At 36.0% G+C, this 16300-nt stretch overlaps 1 protein-coding gene across 1 annotated transcript in view; it reads right to left on the bottom strand.

The window, feature by feature from the left end:
* hpse2 (heparanase 2) overlaps positions 1–16300 on the bottom strand; it is a 92188-nt gene that overhangs the window by 59031 nt on the left and 16857 nt on the right. Inside the window, exons 2-4 of the mRNA XM_058796401.1 lie at positions 13081–13648; positions 10168–10322; positions 9581–9742 (exon numbers count right to left, since the gene is read on the bottom strand). Coding sequence (XP_058652384.1) covers positions 9581–9742; positions 10168–10322; positions 13081–13331 — 568 coding nt within the window. The 5' untranslated portion in view covers positions 13332–13648. The remainder of the gene's footprint in view (positions 1–9580; positions 9743–10167; positions 10323–13080; positions 13649–16300) is intronic.

The following is a 16300-nucleotide window of genomic DNA, read 5'->3' as shown; positions in this document are numbered from 1 at the left end:
TGTGTGTGAGTGAGAGAGAGAAATAAATTCAAATGAACAATCAAACTTGTTTCTTTATTAAAATATAAAATTAATTCATTTATACATTTATCAATATGTCATAGCCTACCATATGTCTTTGTTAAAGAGCATAATACAAAGTCTTTTAGCATGAAAACACGTATTTTTCAATGTGTGACAGCGTCCTATATCATAACTAAATCTCTGCCATTTGTAACAAATCAAACCGTGTGAAACTCCGGTAAAAATTCGGGGAGTTATGATTATTGTAGTTGGGGATACACCTTCCTCAGTAGAAATAAATGCAGGGGGGGCGCATTGGGGACCCATCCAAGATGGCCGCCGCGCTGATACGTCAGCTCCAATAGGCAGCGTCAGTCTATGAGGCGTCTTCGTATATTATGTCTATGGTTTGCTATATCAGACTGAGTACAGAAGCGAACTGAAATTGAGCAGAATTTATGAAATATATTAAAAGAGGGTTTCCATTTCTTCAATTTTCAAGTGTAAATGTGGTATTTAACCACCAAAATTACCATGTCTACTATGTCAGAAAAAAGGGAAATTCAATATGTTATTTAAAAAAAAGGGTATTTTCTAAAACTAAGGGATACATATTGTAATTTTTCACTGAAAGCTAATTGAAAACATCCATACATATGACAGCAGTAAAAGGGTGTTCAAGACAAGAGTTCCAGGAACAGAAGAACAAACTAAAATCAATTTTTTTTTTTTAAATGTCCCTGTGGATATAGTCTAAACAGGATATTTTTTTTTTTATCAAGTCTATTTAAATTTGGGGCAAGGTATATCAGATCTCAACATCATTGAAGCTGTAGTAATGAAAATCACCAACATGCTTAAAAACTAAGCTTAAATTATTCTTATTACACTTATTTTCAAATATTTCACTGTAAAAAAGTACTTCACTGTCTTATTTGATCAATTCAGTGTATCCTTAAATTAACTTAATTTCTCAATCATAATGACCCCATACATTTGAATGGTACTGTAAAAATAACAGTCCTCATTATAAACACGAAATAATAATCAACTGTAATGTTCAGTGAAGACAATTAGACTGTTTTATTTGATGGGGGGGCGGTGAGGGGGCTGGAGAATGGGTAGGGGGGCACTAGCCCAAAAAAGGTTGAGAACCACAATATTCACCACCACATTGTTTTCATATTTAGATTCAGATACAGTTCTGTTGTATTTAATACTAATTTAATAATGTCGACTAACTTATGTTTTTTTTTTTATCTGGTCTGACAATTTGTATATTTTTTGTATATTGTAACATTTTTTAAATTTGGATTATATATATAGTAGATGCTAGGCCTAAATAAAAAGCATAAAATGTTGCATCACTGTGCAACTGTGCAAACATGCAAATGTGGATACACCCAATATGCTGTGAATATAACAACATGTTTAAGCATAATTCATGCTGAAAACCTTTCTTAGATTCATATTACAATCCTTCATCCTGTTTGCTGTCTCAGGAATTGAACTTAAATTTAAAATGCACTTTATTCAGAATGGCACACAACCCTGACTTCAATGCATATGCAGTTCTCCTGGAGAAAGTTCAACATGTAGGGTGAACTTGTGGCGAAGCCAGATGGTCCTTGGAACTTGGAACATTAAAACTAGTTAAATCAACGTCCAACCAGGCTGAGAGCACTGAAGCTGCCAGGTGAAATCACCAAGGCAATATATAACCAGACTTCACCTCACATAACGCCAAGCTGCCACAACAATCACTTCCTTCAGTCTTAGTGATGTCGGCTATTAACTAAATGTCCAACAGTGCTAATTCCTTAAAAAACAGTGAATATAATGGAGCTCTGGGGCAAAGCTCGTGAATATCCACTGACATCTTAATTAGGGAAATTCTACAAGCCTGTAAGTAATGAAGGACGTATGTTTTGAACGTGGAATTGAAGGCGAACAGAAGATCGTTTTTTAAATAGAAAGTTAAAGTACACACTAAAACACACTTATTTTTGTTAGTACACAGAGATTTATTTAATATTAGATTATATTTTAGCTCAAGTTCCAAATTCTAAGTCTTGGATGTGTATAGTTGGCAAAGATTAAACAATATTTGGAACTTGAAATGGTCAAAAAAAAAAGTATAAATCTCTGCGCAAGAACAAAAGTAAGTGCATTTTAGTGTGCAGTGGGAAATCCTTTGGGCCTCGGTTATGAAACACAAGCAGAACGAATCTCTATGTAAAACAGTCATAAATCCAATTGAATTAAATGCAGAAATTTGCGCTGCAACGGTTTTGCAAACGATTTGCACAGAAATTTGCTCTGCTCGTGTTTCATGAATGAAGCCCATTGAGATTTTGCAATTGCTACGGTGATTTCGTTAAAGCATTTCATGCAATTACATTCTTTATTGATTTTTAATAAAGGTTTTAGTCATGTCAGCACTTGAAACGTATGTGGTAAGAACACAGATGTCTTCAGGAATCACAGAGGTTTAATATTTGTTTATGAAGGGGTGGTATTAAACTACCTGCAGCTGCTGCAGTGCAGTTCTCATGCACAATGAGTGCATGACTGATGACTCATTTAAAACCCACTATCAAATGAATGAATCAAATGAAAAGGAAACTTCACAGACTAAAAGCTCACGGCATAATAACAATCACCGGAAAGGAAACTCCTTCGCTGGGATTATCTTGGATTATTATTTGGTATTTTGTGTTGCATGGTAAGGCCAGGCAAATAACTCCAATATGTGTGACTTGGTAAACCGCTAAAGAGACATAGATTAATGTATCATGTCATCTTTAATTTCCTAGATTTTGATACTAAAGGGAACTGCTAGATGCAAAAGTGTAAAATGTGGCCCGTCCAGTTCCCACAAAGTCCTGGCTCAGAATTTGGCCACAACCGTAGAAATATTATCTCCACAAGAAAACTGAAGCAAAATATCCTGGCCCACCTTATTTTTCAGGAAAAAAAGACTTTGAATAAAATGATATTCTCCAGCCATGTTGGTTCTGCCGGGGTTACGCTATGCTTCCAAATGTAACGTGGCAGCTGTAAAGTATCATAAATGTGCATTACGGTCAAATAAAATATCACCATCATCTCAGCAATCCATCAGCACAGTATTATGAAGATGATCTTAAATAACAGAATTATCAGCATCACTTTCATTTCTTTCATTTCAAAAACACTGGTTGGATGCAATTAAATTACCCACTATGATATTCTCTAAAATCTAATTCATTTTCAAGGCATTTAAGATCTGAAACTCCATTTTAAACACATCAGATAATTTTGACGCTAACATCATTATTAGATTGAGTTTGTGTACCCAGCAGGGAATTTCGGCTCCTTCCAAGCATTGTAAACATCTGTTTTCTCTTAACATTTGGTCACAGTTTATTTTCATTATTTTGAAAATTGTAAATATGCTGCTATTATCTGTTTCTACTTGCAAATTCATTTAAAGGCTAGTTTATCACTTAATTTGGCAAATTGAACAGCAATATATAGCGCAGTCTGAGTCACGCAGTCTGACAGTTTCTTGTTACATTTACGAGATGTCTAGAGCCCACTCCGTCTTCATATCCTTCTGTTGTGGCACATTTTATTTTTCCAGTTCAGTTGTTGTTTTATGGTCATTTAGAAGACCTTGAGTAATGGCCAATGGAGAAACATTCTAAAGAGTCTGTTATACATATTAGTGTCTCATTTATTTACAGTTCTGTTCACTCATGCCACATACTGAGATTGTAAATGTTCACGTCATATTTGCCAACATCTCTCTCTCTACACTTGTAAAAAATAATAATGCTAAATAATAATAATAGGTGGAAAATAATATAAGCTCTGCCTTATTTTGTTTGATTTGCATTATAGTCACCACCTGATATTTTATAGCACCTTTAATGCTTAAAGGCTGCTCCAAAAAGCAGTCAGCAATTGCATTAAGCATCGTAATAAGCTCGGTGAAACAAATCCAAGATGACAAACAATATATTGCTTTATTTAAAAGGCAATGGCTGTGGACATTTCAGAGCAGTGATAGTCTCTTTGCTAACTACATCATGTGTGCTTATTGCTAGCGAGTTAATTTAAATAAACTGAATTTAATGTTTTTTTTTTGTTTGTTATTTTATTTAATTATAAGAATAGATTAAAAGAAAAATTGCCATCCTAGATGAGTTTGTTTCTTCATGAGAAGAATGGATCCTCTGTAGTGAATGGGTGCCGTCAGAATGAGAGTCCAAACAGCTGATAAAAACTTCACAATAAACCACAGGTAATCCAGTCCATCAATTAATGTAAAGTGAAAAAGCTGAATGTTCCATCAAGACGTTTTTAACTTCAAATTGTTGCTTCTGGCTAATATTCAAGTCCTTTATCTATAATAATGCTTTCTCCAATGAAAAAGTGGCCTTGTCTGAATCAGGAGAGAAATATGCAGGGATCAAAAACCGCTTACAATGGTCCCAAACAACAGACCCCAACAGTCCCAAATGGATTCTATCATGCTGATGGCACCCATTCACTGTAGAGGATCCATCTTGAATGACCCGAGGATGAGTAAATGTCACCAAATTTAGATTTTTAGGTGAACTATTCCTTTAAGTTTCAGCTCCCAAAAGTATTAAAATGAAATAAAATGGAATAAAATGAGTTTAAAATGTATATTTAATGTAGAACATGGTTCATTAGCGTCGCAACACGCTAAAGGAAAATGAACTGTGAGTCAAGCATGCTTCACGATTGCTCTTTGTATGGCCTACAGATACATTCAGCTCTTAGCTGTTCTGGAGAATATTGAGCATGTGTGTGAGTATCTGCTTAATGTCTCAGATATAGAAAAAATAATGTTTTCCTTCACAGGCAGAAACATCTGTCAGAGCCTCAGATCTATCATTAGCACACTATTCTACGTGCACTCACTGTGTTTGTGTTGAGTGCACACATGTGTGTTTTCACTGCTGCTGGGGGAGGAGGAAAAAGTCTCCAAACTCTTCGTGTCACTTTGAGCACAAGAAGAGAGAAAAGGACAGGAAGACTATTCGATGACTGGCAAAAGATATTCTGCCATGCGGTATTCATCAAAATACTCCAGCAATCGTTTCAATGAAATAACCGCCCAACTCTGGAGCAATCGTTTCTAACTGGACAAAAACTTGGGCTCCACAAGCCAAAAAACAATTCTGAGCAACATGGGCATGTTACCCACACTTGTGGAGGGAAAACAAATGACGCAGTATTGTGAAATGGCACCATCTCACTTCAGACTGCATCTGGTCAAAGCCACTCCTCATTTTCGTTCAATTCTAAGCGCTTATTGTATGGAGAATGATTACAGGAGGCTTCCCCACCTCTAGCCCATTTTCACGACATTTCCTTACTTCTAATGACTATTTGAGGGCTCGAGCAGTTACTGCTGTCAACGAAAATGAGAGGCTAAAGGCTAACCGTCAGCTAGCTAATACCCAAACTGCCCTCACTGGACAACTTCCTGTCATTTGTCTTAGAGCAAACAGGCAGGAAATAGCTTTGAATATAGCTATGCTGCATTTTAACATGCTAGCATCGCGCAGACAGACTCCTTCACGTCTTGAAGTGGACGTAGGAGAAACGTTTTGAGCAGAGAGCGAAAGCAAGAAAATTCATGTGATTTAAAGGGACGGTTATTTATGATAAATGCTGCTCTCCTGAGAGTCTGGCGAACCGGTTCATGGATCTAAAGTGCACCGTAACCTCAGATACGCTAAAAAAAAAATCACACGATGACAACTATAAAGCCCTCTACAGCCGAGCTCCGAGCACACGATGGAATTTACCTTCACCGCATTTAGCTACATATCAGTTGACACGTCACTCAATGCATGTGGAAGAGAGACGCTTCCAGGAACGGGATACGAACAAAGCAAGCATAAGTCTTTTAGAGAGGTGTACTGTGGGTATTAATCATACTTAATATGTCTGCTTGTACTGAATGATATAGACCTATACATCTGTAGTGGGGTTATGAATGCTATGATATTCACGAAACCATCAGCACTGGAAACTAACACACTGATGAAATGCACGGTTACAATGTACAACAGTCTTTAAAAGGTGAATGTTTCACTGGCCATTACTAGTCAATTCAATAATGCACGGGATTGATATTTCACAAAAATTCTGGTTTGGGTTTGTTTTAAACACCTATCATAGGTATCATAGGTCATTTCAACCTTAGTTGTGCTATTCGTTTTTAATGTTTTCTAAATGTTTTTGGTAACATTAAAACCTCTCATTATGTAAATTATGTAATGTTCACCATTCAAAATGTAATCAAAAGTGGTGGCATCATCCTAATGTAACCACCTAATTTTTTTTTTTTTTTTTTTAAATGGAACAGTTCAACCTTTGGACAAAATATTTTAAAATGTGTTTATGTATTATTATATTTTTTATTGTATTATGTATTTTTGTTAAGCACCATATCAGGCTCTTATGGCTCATATATTATAATATAAAAGAAAATGGAGCTAATACTCGAGGGAAAAAAAAAAACGCATTGGTTTTATTCAGAGGCCCAAACTGAACAAAAATATTTAATTTGGTGCAACTGCTGATATTTATAAGCCTAAAAAAATTAAGCTGATTTTGATAAATATCTGTTATCACTACTTCACTCAATAATATGTCTTAGTAAGATGACATTGAAATGCTTAGTTTTATAATCAAAGCTCTTTAATTTTCAGCATAAAATGCAATGCAATACAATGATGACTGAGAGATGTAGAAATAAACGTTCCTCAAAAGCCTGATGATCATATTTGATACTCACATTTTAACATGAATTTTTCTAAAGTTGCTTCAGTCCATCAAGTATTCAACTTCAAATATTACGATATAATAAACGGTATAAAAAATATTTTACAGCAAATAGACATGTGTACCACAACCTGAAGGTGGATATTTACAATTATAATAAATGCCTTTTATTTGCTTTAAAAAAAAAAGTATAAACTTAATCAGATGACAGAAGGCATGCAGTCGTTTTTTCAGCAAAGCGTTGATCAAGTCGATAATTTAGAGTCCTTAGAAATTTGTGTATTGAATATGATGCAGTAGGCTTTTTACCGTTTAAAAACAGTAAAACTTTACCTTACTTCACTTTTTTATTATTATAAATTTTTTTAGGGTTATCTTAAAAATGTGTACATTTAACACTGTTCTTTTCCAGGAAATGCAATTTTTTATTTTTTTTTATAACAAAATAACAATGCTTGGGTTCTGAAAACACATGCAGTGAATATGCAGCTTAAACATAAAAGCAGTCTGGAACTGTAGCAATTTGAGAGCTTTAAGCGCCCTGACCTCGACTTGTCTCAGATGGTTTGCTTTAACTAAACTGGACTAAACTGTAACGAGTGTAGAGGTGAAAACTAGTATGACCTTGGGCTTGTCTCACCACGGTTTGTTTTAACTGGCAGGGGGCTTTCGCACCTATTACTGATAGCTCTAATGAGAAAGGGTCAGAAAAGCCGACCTGTGCCGAGTGGAAATGGATGGGGCAGAGCTATCTCACTGCAATTCCCCTGCCACCTGACTGTGACTGCGCAGGGGGTGTCCTGATTGCTAACAGACCCGTCTGTGCCGTGCACCCAGGTGTCTTCATTCTCACCAATCAGTCATGCACACGACGGGCTTTTTGCTACAGCACACATGCTGAGATCCACGGAGAGAGAGATTCCTTTGCTAAGTGTGTTTAGTTCTAATTCCACTTACGGCCGCCTTGTCAAACGCAGATGTGCTTAAGAAGATGTTTGGAAAATAAGGGTGAAAGCTAGAAGAGTGCTTTTTGCTGAATTTGGCATGAAGACGATAACGGTTTAGATATGAACGAACAACATTCAGCCTGTTTGATGCCAAGTGCAGTTCAGAAATTCTCATCTGAGCTTATATATCAATATTAATAAGAAAATGTGCGGCTTGACCCGCACTGGAACTCGCACAGCGCCTGACATAAAACTTAGCATAATCTTTCCACACTCAATCTGCTTTAAACAAATAATCTGGTTGACTGTACCTGATAGTGATTTGAGTTTACATTGAGATTACTGCAACGATTATAATAATAAAACAATGGCGTTTGTGCAAAAAAAGCAGGTCTGTTAAAGAAAAACCCCAAAATAATTCCCTTCAGTTCAGAATCAGAATTCAATCAGTGTCTCTGCAACAAAAATCGCTGAATGATCCAAACAAAATATCACAGCCCATCCAACCAAAACACATTTTTTAGTGATTTAAATATGCACCGAAAAGATACTACTGACCTGATTCCAGTTGCATGCAAAAACCTACCTTTTCTTACTTTATAGCAAGTGCTTTTACGAAGTGTCATTTCTGAAATCATTGTCAGCTGGCCTTTTGTATATGGTATCATTCAGCTTCATTCAATCCTTGATCTGACATTTTTGGTACTACAAAGGTCTCTGACAAATCCTCTGAGACTTCTGCCTTTCAAACATTTATTCTCCCATAAAATGATCTGAACATTTGGGACAATGTCTGTGTGTGTGACTATGAAATCTGAAATTGGACACTGGATTTACAAACAGGCAAAGCACAGCTGTTGAAAGTGATCAATAAAACCATATGCTTGGCTGACTGTTCACCGGACCGTCCTGTCTCTCATCAATTTAAACCTATACGTTTCTGGAACAAGCAGCAACAATTGCATCACTGCATTTGTTGGAGTACCTATGATCCTGGACATCAATGAGACAAAACAACTCAGCATTGTTCAGACAAGCTTAAACAACATAAAACCGAACCATAAACACAGAAAGCATCCAAGACAACACAGTCCTGAACAGAGCAACTACAGGACTAAATCCTTTCAACCCAACATCATCACTAATAATATGCACTGTTCAATATATTTGTGACCTTGGACCACAAAACCAGTCAGAAGTAACACGGGTATATATGTAGCAATAGCCAATAATACATCGAATGGGTCAAAATGATTGATTTTTCTTTTATGCCAAAAATCATTAGAATATTAAGCAAAGATATTTTGTAAATTTCCTACCGGAAATATATATAAACTTAGAACTGCTTAGAACTTCATTTGGACAACTTTAAAGGTGATTTTCTCAATATTTTGATTAGATTTTTTTGCACCCTCAGATTCCAGATCTCGGCCAAACCAAACATCAATGGAAAGCTTATTTATTTAGCTTTCAGTTGATGTAAAAATCTCAATTTCAAAAAATTGACCCTTATGACTGGTTTTGCGGACCGGGGTTACATTTGTTAAAAACCTACACTCTCAGTACAAAACTGTCACTGGGGCGATACGCTTTCAAAAGGTACTGATATATATCTTGATATGAACCATTTAGGGATAAACAAAGTACAAAAAGATGTACCTTTTAGCTTTTGTACCTCCCCGGTGACAGCATTGTACCTTTTTGTCTGAGAGTGTATATGTGTTATAGCCTATTTTGTGAAATTCTAAAGCAAAAAACAAAGCCTAACCATGATATTCACTGTATTGGCTCAGTATCTGCATGTTGCTGTAATCTCCTACCTGTTAATGTGACATCGCTGTAGATGTTGGAGAGCTGTTCTTTCAACAAGACCTGTTGCATCTGAGCCGCTTTCTCCCGCTGCAGTTCCAGCATCATGTCTGGGTGGCTGGCCAGCTTGCAACCCTTTTGTTTGTCCAGAGCGAAGTCACTGCGCACTATGTCTGCATGGAAACCGCGAGAATGCTTTTGGAGTACAAACGAGAGGACAAACTAACCACTAAAAGCGCAATGCATGTGGTTTGCATTGTGGACATGTTTACTAGATACTCAAAATGTATTTCTTTCTCTTCCATGTTTATTGATAAAAAAGTCTGGGTAATTAAAAAGCCATTTCTTTTCAACAGGCATGCACTACATAAATGAAATGCATCGATATTTATTCAAATATATTTTAGATTTATGCATGCATATTTGTCCACATCGTATGGAATGACAGCGCTTTGATATCTCGATTCCAAGCAGTATTTCTGGAATATAGTTACATTTTCCATCAAGTTTTCTGAACTCAAGTCATGAAGTACAAAAAAACTTTTCACTCAGTCGGCAAAATACCTGCCTAATTGAAAATGACCAAATCAGACCTCACCATCTTCATAGTTTTTGAGGTAATAGTCTGGTCCAGGCCCTCTAAACTTTGCAAGATTCTTCAGGTTATGAAACTGGAGAAAGTCGGTCCGTTTGCCCCCAAACCTCAAATAAGCTGGAGAGAGTCCCCGTGCCAGAGTGACTAACCGCTTGGAGCTGTGGATACAGAAAGATGTAGATCACAGATCCAAAGGCTCAGAGAAACCCGAAGTGCTACAGCTGAACCGTACAAAGTAAATATTAGCAGTGGTTACCTTAAGGAGCTGTCTGTAGGCCTACCTAATTTAATTTGGCCAATCTAAAGTAGTTATTATGATTGAGTCATATTAAAAAATGCAGTCAAGTGAATTCAGTCATACTTTTTTACTTAATAAAACATGTAAGTTTAAATGTGACCATGTGAAGCTATTTAGATGACCAGATTAGAGAGCGTTTCTTTATGATTTTCACTATAAGAGTGAAGATGGACGGTAAACCGAAGCTTTTTTGTTAAAGGTTTGTTTATATAGGATCTATATACTTTCAAATTATATTAGGTTGTATATAGACTACACACATTATTCCACATAAAACACACAGCATGCATATATAATATATGTCGCAAACAGCCTACACTGTTTGCGACATTGTGTCTCGTTTGACGTCTGTAATGCCGACACGAGAAAACGGGATGATTTTCAGAGCAGAACAAGGCAATACTATCTTAAAACTCAGCAATAATTAAAAACTTCTATTTTGTTTATTAGATTTTTTTTATTATTATTTGTCAGCAGCGACCTGGTTTTCGCCATTAGACTGGTGCGTAACGTTCTTACGGAACCTCAGACTGACGTCCATCAGATTTAGTGTAATGTATGAATGTGTTTTAGGCCGCAGTGCTGAAATCAACAGCAGAATATTTCGCCCAGAGCTGCAGTCTGTGGTGCTACACGCTCGTTTCTTTCTAAATAAATACATACCAGCTTTTTTTTTAGTGCTTTCCTAAATAATGAGACATAATATGGTACCAGTCGTAAAAAGAGAAGCTGTAAAAGGTGCTCATAAAAGTAGGCCTATAAATTGCGCAAATATTCCCTTGCCTTTGAGCGCAAACAACTTAAAAACAACAGATAAAATAAAAGAAGAATAAAATTAAATAGGAGTTAAATAAAATAAAATAAATATACTATGTGAATTGTTTTGTGAAAAGCAAAACGAGCTAAATTACCACAAACTTTAATCGGTGAAGCCTGTGTTTGGACGGTGGGCCGAAACTGATTTTTAGGGAAAGAAAAAAAAAAACCTTTTGGAAAGAGAAAGAGAAAAGTTGAACAAGCAGCGGCACACAAACACACATTTCGCTCATCTGGTGTCACGTCCAATAATGTTAATAATTACATTTAATCATACCAAGCACGAAGCATGCTATTTTGGAAAAATGACTACAGCAAGAATCTAACAATTAAAAAGAACAAAATATTAGTGCAGCTTACTGCAGAATAATAGCGATAATAACTGCGATATATTTACATATAAATTCTTCAGGATTGTGTTATTATTGTTACCATTAGCATTAACAATATGAGAACGTTATTTTGAACGCAAGCATGTGCAATATCCTTAGCCAAACATTATAAATATCACTATTACCTCAAATCTGTGGAACGGCAATTCTCAAACCATAGAAGATGGTAAAAATAACATATCTTGGATATAAATGTTCAAGTAGTCATGGCAAATTCCGCGTTTATTCAGTCCTGGTTTCTTTCCATATATTAAAAGAAATGAAGTACGCTAAATGTAAAAACCAAACAAACCCCTTTGACTGCTTTCCCACCTAAATCTGCAATAACTTGCACTGTACACAACAGAAAACTAACAATAATGCCACGACAGCAGACTGGGGTTCAGATTTATGTGGGCCAGTTCTTAAATTCCATTTTTTTCCTCAACACCTCATCCAGATTATAATAATAATTATTTGGTAATATATCGGTAGTAAACACTACATCGATACTGAAACCTGTCCTGGGCTATGAAAGACACTTACATTTCGGTTCTCCGTATGGTTTTGTGTCTTTTCTCCTCTGGGGGCTGGGACACTCATATTCACTTCCAGGTCAAGCCCTGGTGTGCAAATTAACACAACCATTCAAATCTGCGCGTATATTCGGGCTTCGCGCTCTAATATATAAATTCATATTCGTATGCGGTGTAGAGAGATAGGCTCACAGGCGAAGCTCATCCCACAACACCGTTTCACTGGGATTCAACAGATGTTTTTTAAGCATTGCGCGTAAACATGTGGAATTGTACTTCACGCGTAAAATAAATGTCCAAACGTGCGAAAATAGATATACAAGGAATAGACTACACTTGTATTTTACATGATAACATTATAAAACGCATAGAAAGACTATCATATCTCCAAAGAGAACCAACCATGAATTGAAAATAAACGAGTAAATGGGTTTTGTAGTAGCCTATCTTTAGAGAAATATGGGATTGTGTAAAATTAGTGAATTCAAGACGTCGGTCGATAGATTAAAGGTAGGCTAGTAAAGCAGACCGCAGTATTAAGTGTTTGGGCAGTTCTAGGCTATGCTATTGGAAAGATTCATTGATAATGTCTAGCAGCGTTCCTGTTGGAAAATCCAGTTTAAGCCGGGTAGCTGTGCTTGGAACATGGAAGATAGTTTCTGGCTGGTCACTATCTGGTCCAGCTCGACCACTTTTAAGATGGTACGTTGCTTGTCCAATATGGTTTACCAGCTTTAAACCATCTACCATGTACTAAAACACACATACCAGCTTAGGACAGCACAGGATGTTTTTTTTTGTTGTTGTTGTTTTGTTTTTTTTCTAATTCCACACCAACACATCAGCATCACCAAAGCATCATCGTGCGTAAGATGTAACTGCAAAACTGTAATACCTTAAGAAGTCCAGCCAGCCATCCTTTACGATAGATGGATCCAACTGCAACGAGAGGAAGTTGTCATTCAAAACTTTCACCGGGCTTCGAGTATTCACGTCCAGTAAAATCAAGGTTCTCTCCAGAAAGCTCTGTCTCTTCCCTCCGGACACTGGTCTCCTGTAGGTAGCGGCGGAGGAAATGAGAGACTGGAGTATCAGTGCCAACCACAGTGACGAGCCGAACACTGGGCAGAGGAACTGCCTGGGCATCTTCTGTCCTCAAGCACCGGGCGGAGCGCAGTGAGGGAGATCCAGCAGAGATCTCCTTATAAAACCCGATCAAAAAGCACCTGAAGTGTTTTTATGCCCCTCCTTGAGCGAGGATCACTGGTGTCTCTTTCAGCCCCCCTATCTTCAGCTGTTTTGGAGTTAGCTGGAGTAAACTCACGCCCCAGGGCCAGCCTCCATCACACTGCTGCCCCTGCACCGCCCTCTGTAGTAACGCAACAGCTCTTAAAGGTAAGATGACTCTTATTTAACAGAAGCTTCTTCAGCTGGGGGGTATCTGACAAGCATAATTGCTCTGTCTGCACACAAAGAAAAAAATGAAATAATAAGAATAAAATAAAATAAATAGACGCAAACAAAAATGTTATGGTTCTTCAGACGTTCTTTGCTTCAGCAAAGAATCCTGTTTTATCTAAAACTATTATGGGTGCATATGGTTCCTTGGAGTTAAAAGTTATTTTTATGTTACATTTATATTTATTTCACAATATCTGACGTTTGTTTGTTTTTTTAGCATCAGTATATACACACACATATATATATATATATATATATATATATATATATTTTTTTTTTTTTTTTTTTCTGTATTTGAAAAAGATTTTCCAGTGGAATTGTAAACCTGTAAAGTCATTTCTGATTAAAATTGGAAAGTTTATTTTTAAAGGCCTGTTTTATGCTATTTCTATTTTTTTTTTTTTTCTTTAGTTACATCAAGACTGAATTACTAAAACAGTACGTAATTATGCTTTAGTTGTCTAAAAAGAAGAGTGACGGTTCAAATGATTTATCGTGGACTAATCAACTGTTCACCTTATTTTAAATCTCAGTCCTGTTGTCGCTATCCTCGAGCAATTGACTTTTTTGTGCATAAATGGCTACAAATAGTGAAACGTTTAACACGTTTATGTAAAGAGAATTTAAAGTTGAATTTTCTGTTGTTTTTTTTACAGATGAACATTGTACAGATTTGCAACTGAAGGGTTATAAAAAACAACAACCTCTTTAGTGTTTTTTCGTCTCCGACGACCTATTTACAAGTTGATATATTGATATGCATTAACAAGTGATTCTGCGTGTACATATGAGGTTGTCTTCAAAAGGACTATGGAATTTGTAAAGACAATTTACACAGATAAACGCTTATAAAACCACCTGGGGGAAATAATAAAGAAATACACAACGTTGAAGAATAAAATACAACGTGTAACTATAATATACTACAACAACCGTTGCATATTTATTGGGGGAAAATATAATATATTATTTTCCCCGAGTAAGAAAAAAAAAAAACACTTGACAAAATATCAATAGCCTACTGAAATAATAGCCTCTCTTTTTCATGAAAATAAGTTTATTGTAATTATCCACGTCGGGACCGGTGACCTCGTAGGAAGCAAACAATTTAGCATAGAGATCACGAAACTACTCTAAAAGAAAAGAAAAAAAAACTCACCTCGCGTTCACCTAACGGGTCCTTATGTCTGAGAACATTTCTTGCTTTATCTTTTTGAAATATTCGTTTACAAAGCCCCCAACGCGAGCTAGTTTTCCATCTTTTCGATAAAACAATTGTAGGCTATATAAACCATTGATAAATATTTCAAATGTATATAATCCCCGAGCAACACAGATCTGACGCTGCTCTTTGTCCTTTCATTGCTTTATGCACTGCATAGTTTTGCTGTGAAATGTGAATATAAAGTGCTGAACATACGGTTTAGCCTATAGAAATTCGGTTTTATGAGTATAGGGTGCATCTTTTGGCGTGACACACCAGCGATCATCTCAATGGGTGACTGGCATACGCCAAGCTCTTATTAAACCTGAGACGTGCACAGTTCAATGTATAGACAATAAAATAATGCTCTGTCACCTGACTCACGACACTGATGTCTAATAACGGGAACCATATGATTTGTCCTTCTGTGACTGACATTTTGGCCTAACATCCCGGGCGTCCTGCGACAGTCCACTTAGCCTACTTTCTGCAGAATAAAGGTGAATAAAACAAAACAGATAGAAAATAAGAATCTGTGCTGTTTTTACAGTATGTTTCTTGGCAGTAAACCAGACAGGGCGCCTCTCTTTAGTCTCAGATTTATGACAAGATTTATCAAGTTTTATACGAGAAATCTTTTGAAGTTCATTTTTAGCTTTCTAAACTGGAACTCACAGTTTCAGTGATTATTGGGAGTAAATATATCAAACAGGGTTAACATTCAGTACACAGTCTTGTAGTTTATTGTGAAGCAAAAAAAATATAGGTTATAAAGTAGTCCAGATTGTGTATCTGTTGCTCCCATTCTGATAAAAAGTGCGAGGTTAAAACTTTTATAAAAAAAATCTTTTAGCTATATGGATAAAGTTCTAAACATTCTAAATAATACATTCAAGTAGTTTAATTCTTTCTTGCGAATATATTTGGCGTTTATTTTAGAATGCATTTAGTAAAATAAAAACCTTTCAGCTTCACTTAAAAAAAAAAAAAAACATTTAATTTCTGGTTATGACATAATATTTACGCGCATTATTAATTCATTAAAATTAAGACACTAAGATTATGCTGATAAGATGGGACGAGAAAGTTTTAAACTAAAGCTCAAAATGTTTTACGTTATAGTGCGTTATATCAAAATTATAAACACTAGAGATATGTTTGCATAGGACAGTATATTTTGGTCGGGTAGGCTAATTTGTCAAAATTCACAGGCTAATTAAATTAAATAACATCTTCGGTTATTAATACAATAATAGAAAAATGTCTACTCACCTGGTTTAAAGCTCACGCACACTAAATTAAATAGAATATTTATTTGCAGCAGAAATTAAACAGGATTCTATGAAAGTAAAGCAATTCCCGAAAGTAGCCTAATCGTAAACACGGATTCGACAACTAGCCTAAATAATAAGCACGAATGATTGCATACATTTTTTTTATTCTTTTGATA

This window comes from Onychostoma macrolepis, chromosome 13 (genome assembly GCF_012432095.1).
Source record: "Onychostoma macrolepis isolate SWU-2019 chromosome 13, ASM1243209v1, whole genome shotgun sequence".
Lineage (NCBI taxonomy): Eukaryota > Metazoa > Chordata > Actinopteri > Cypriniformes > Cyprinidae > Onychostoma > Onychostoma macrolepis.
This window is presented reverse-complemented; position numbering and strand designations above follow the sequence as displayed.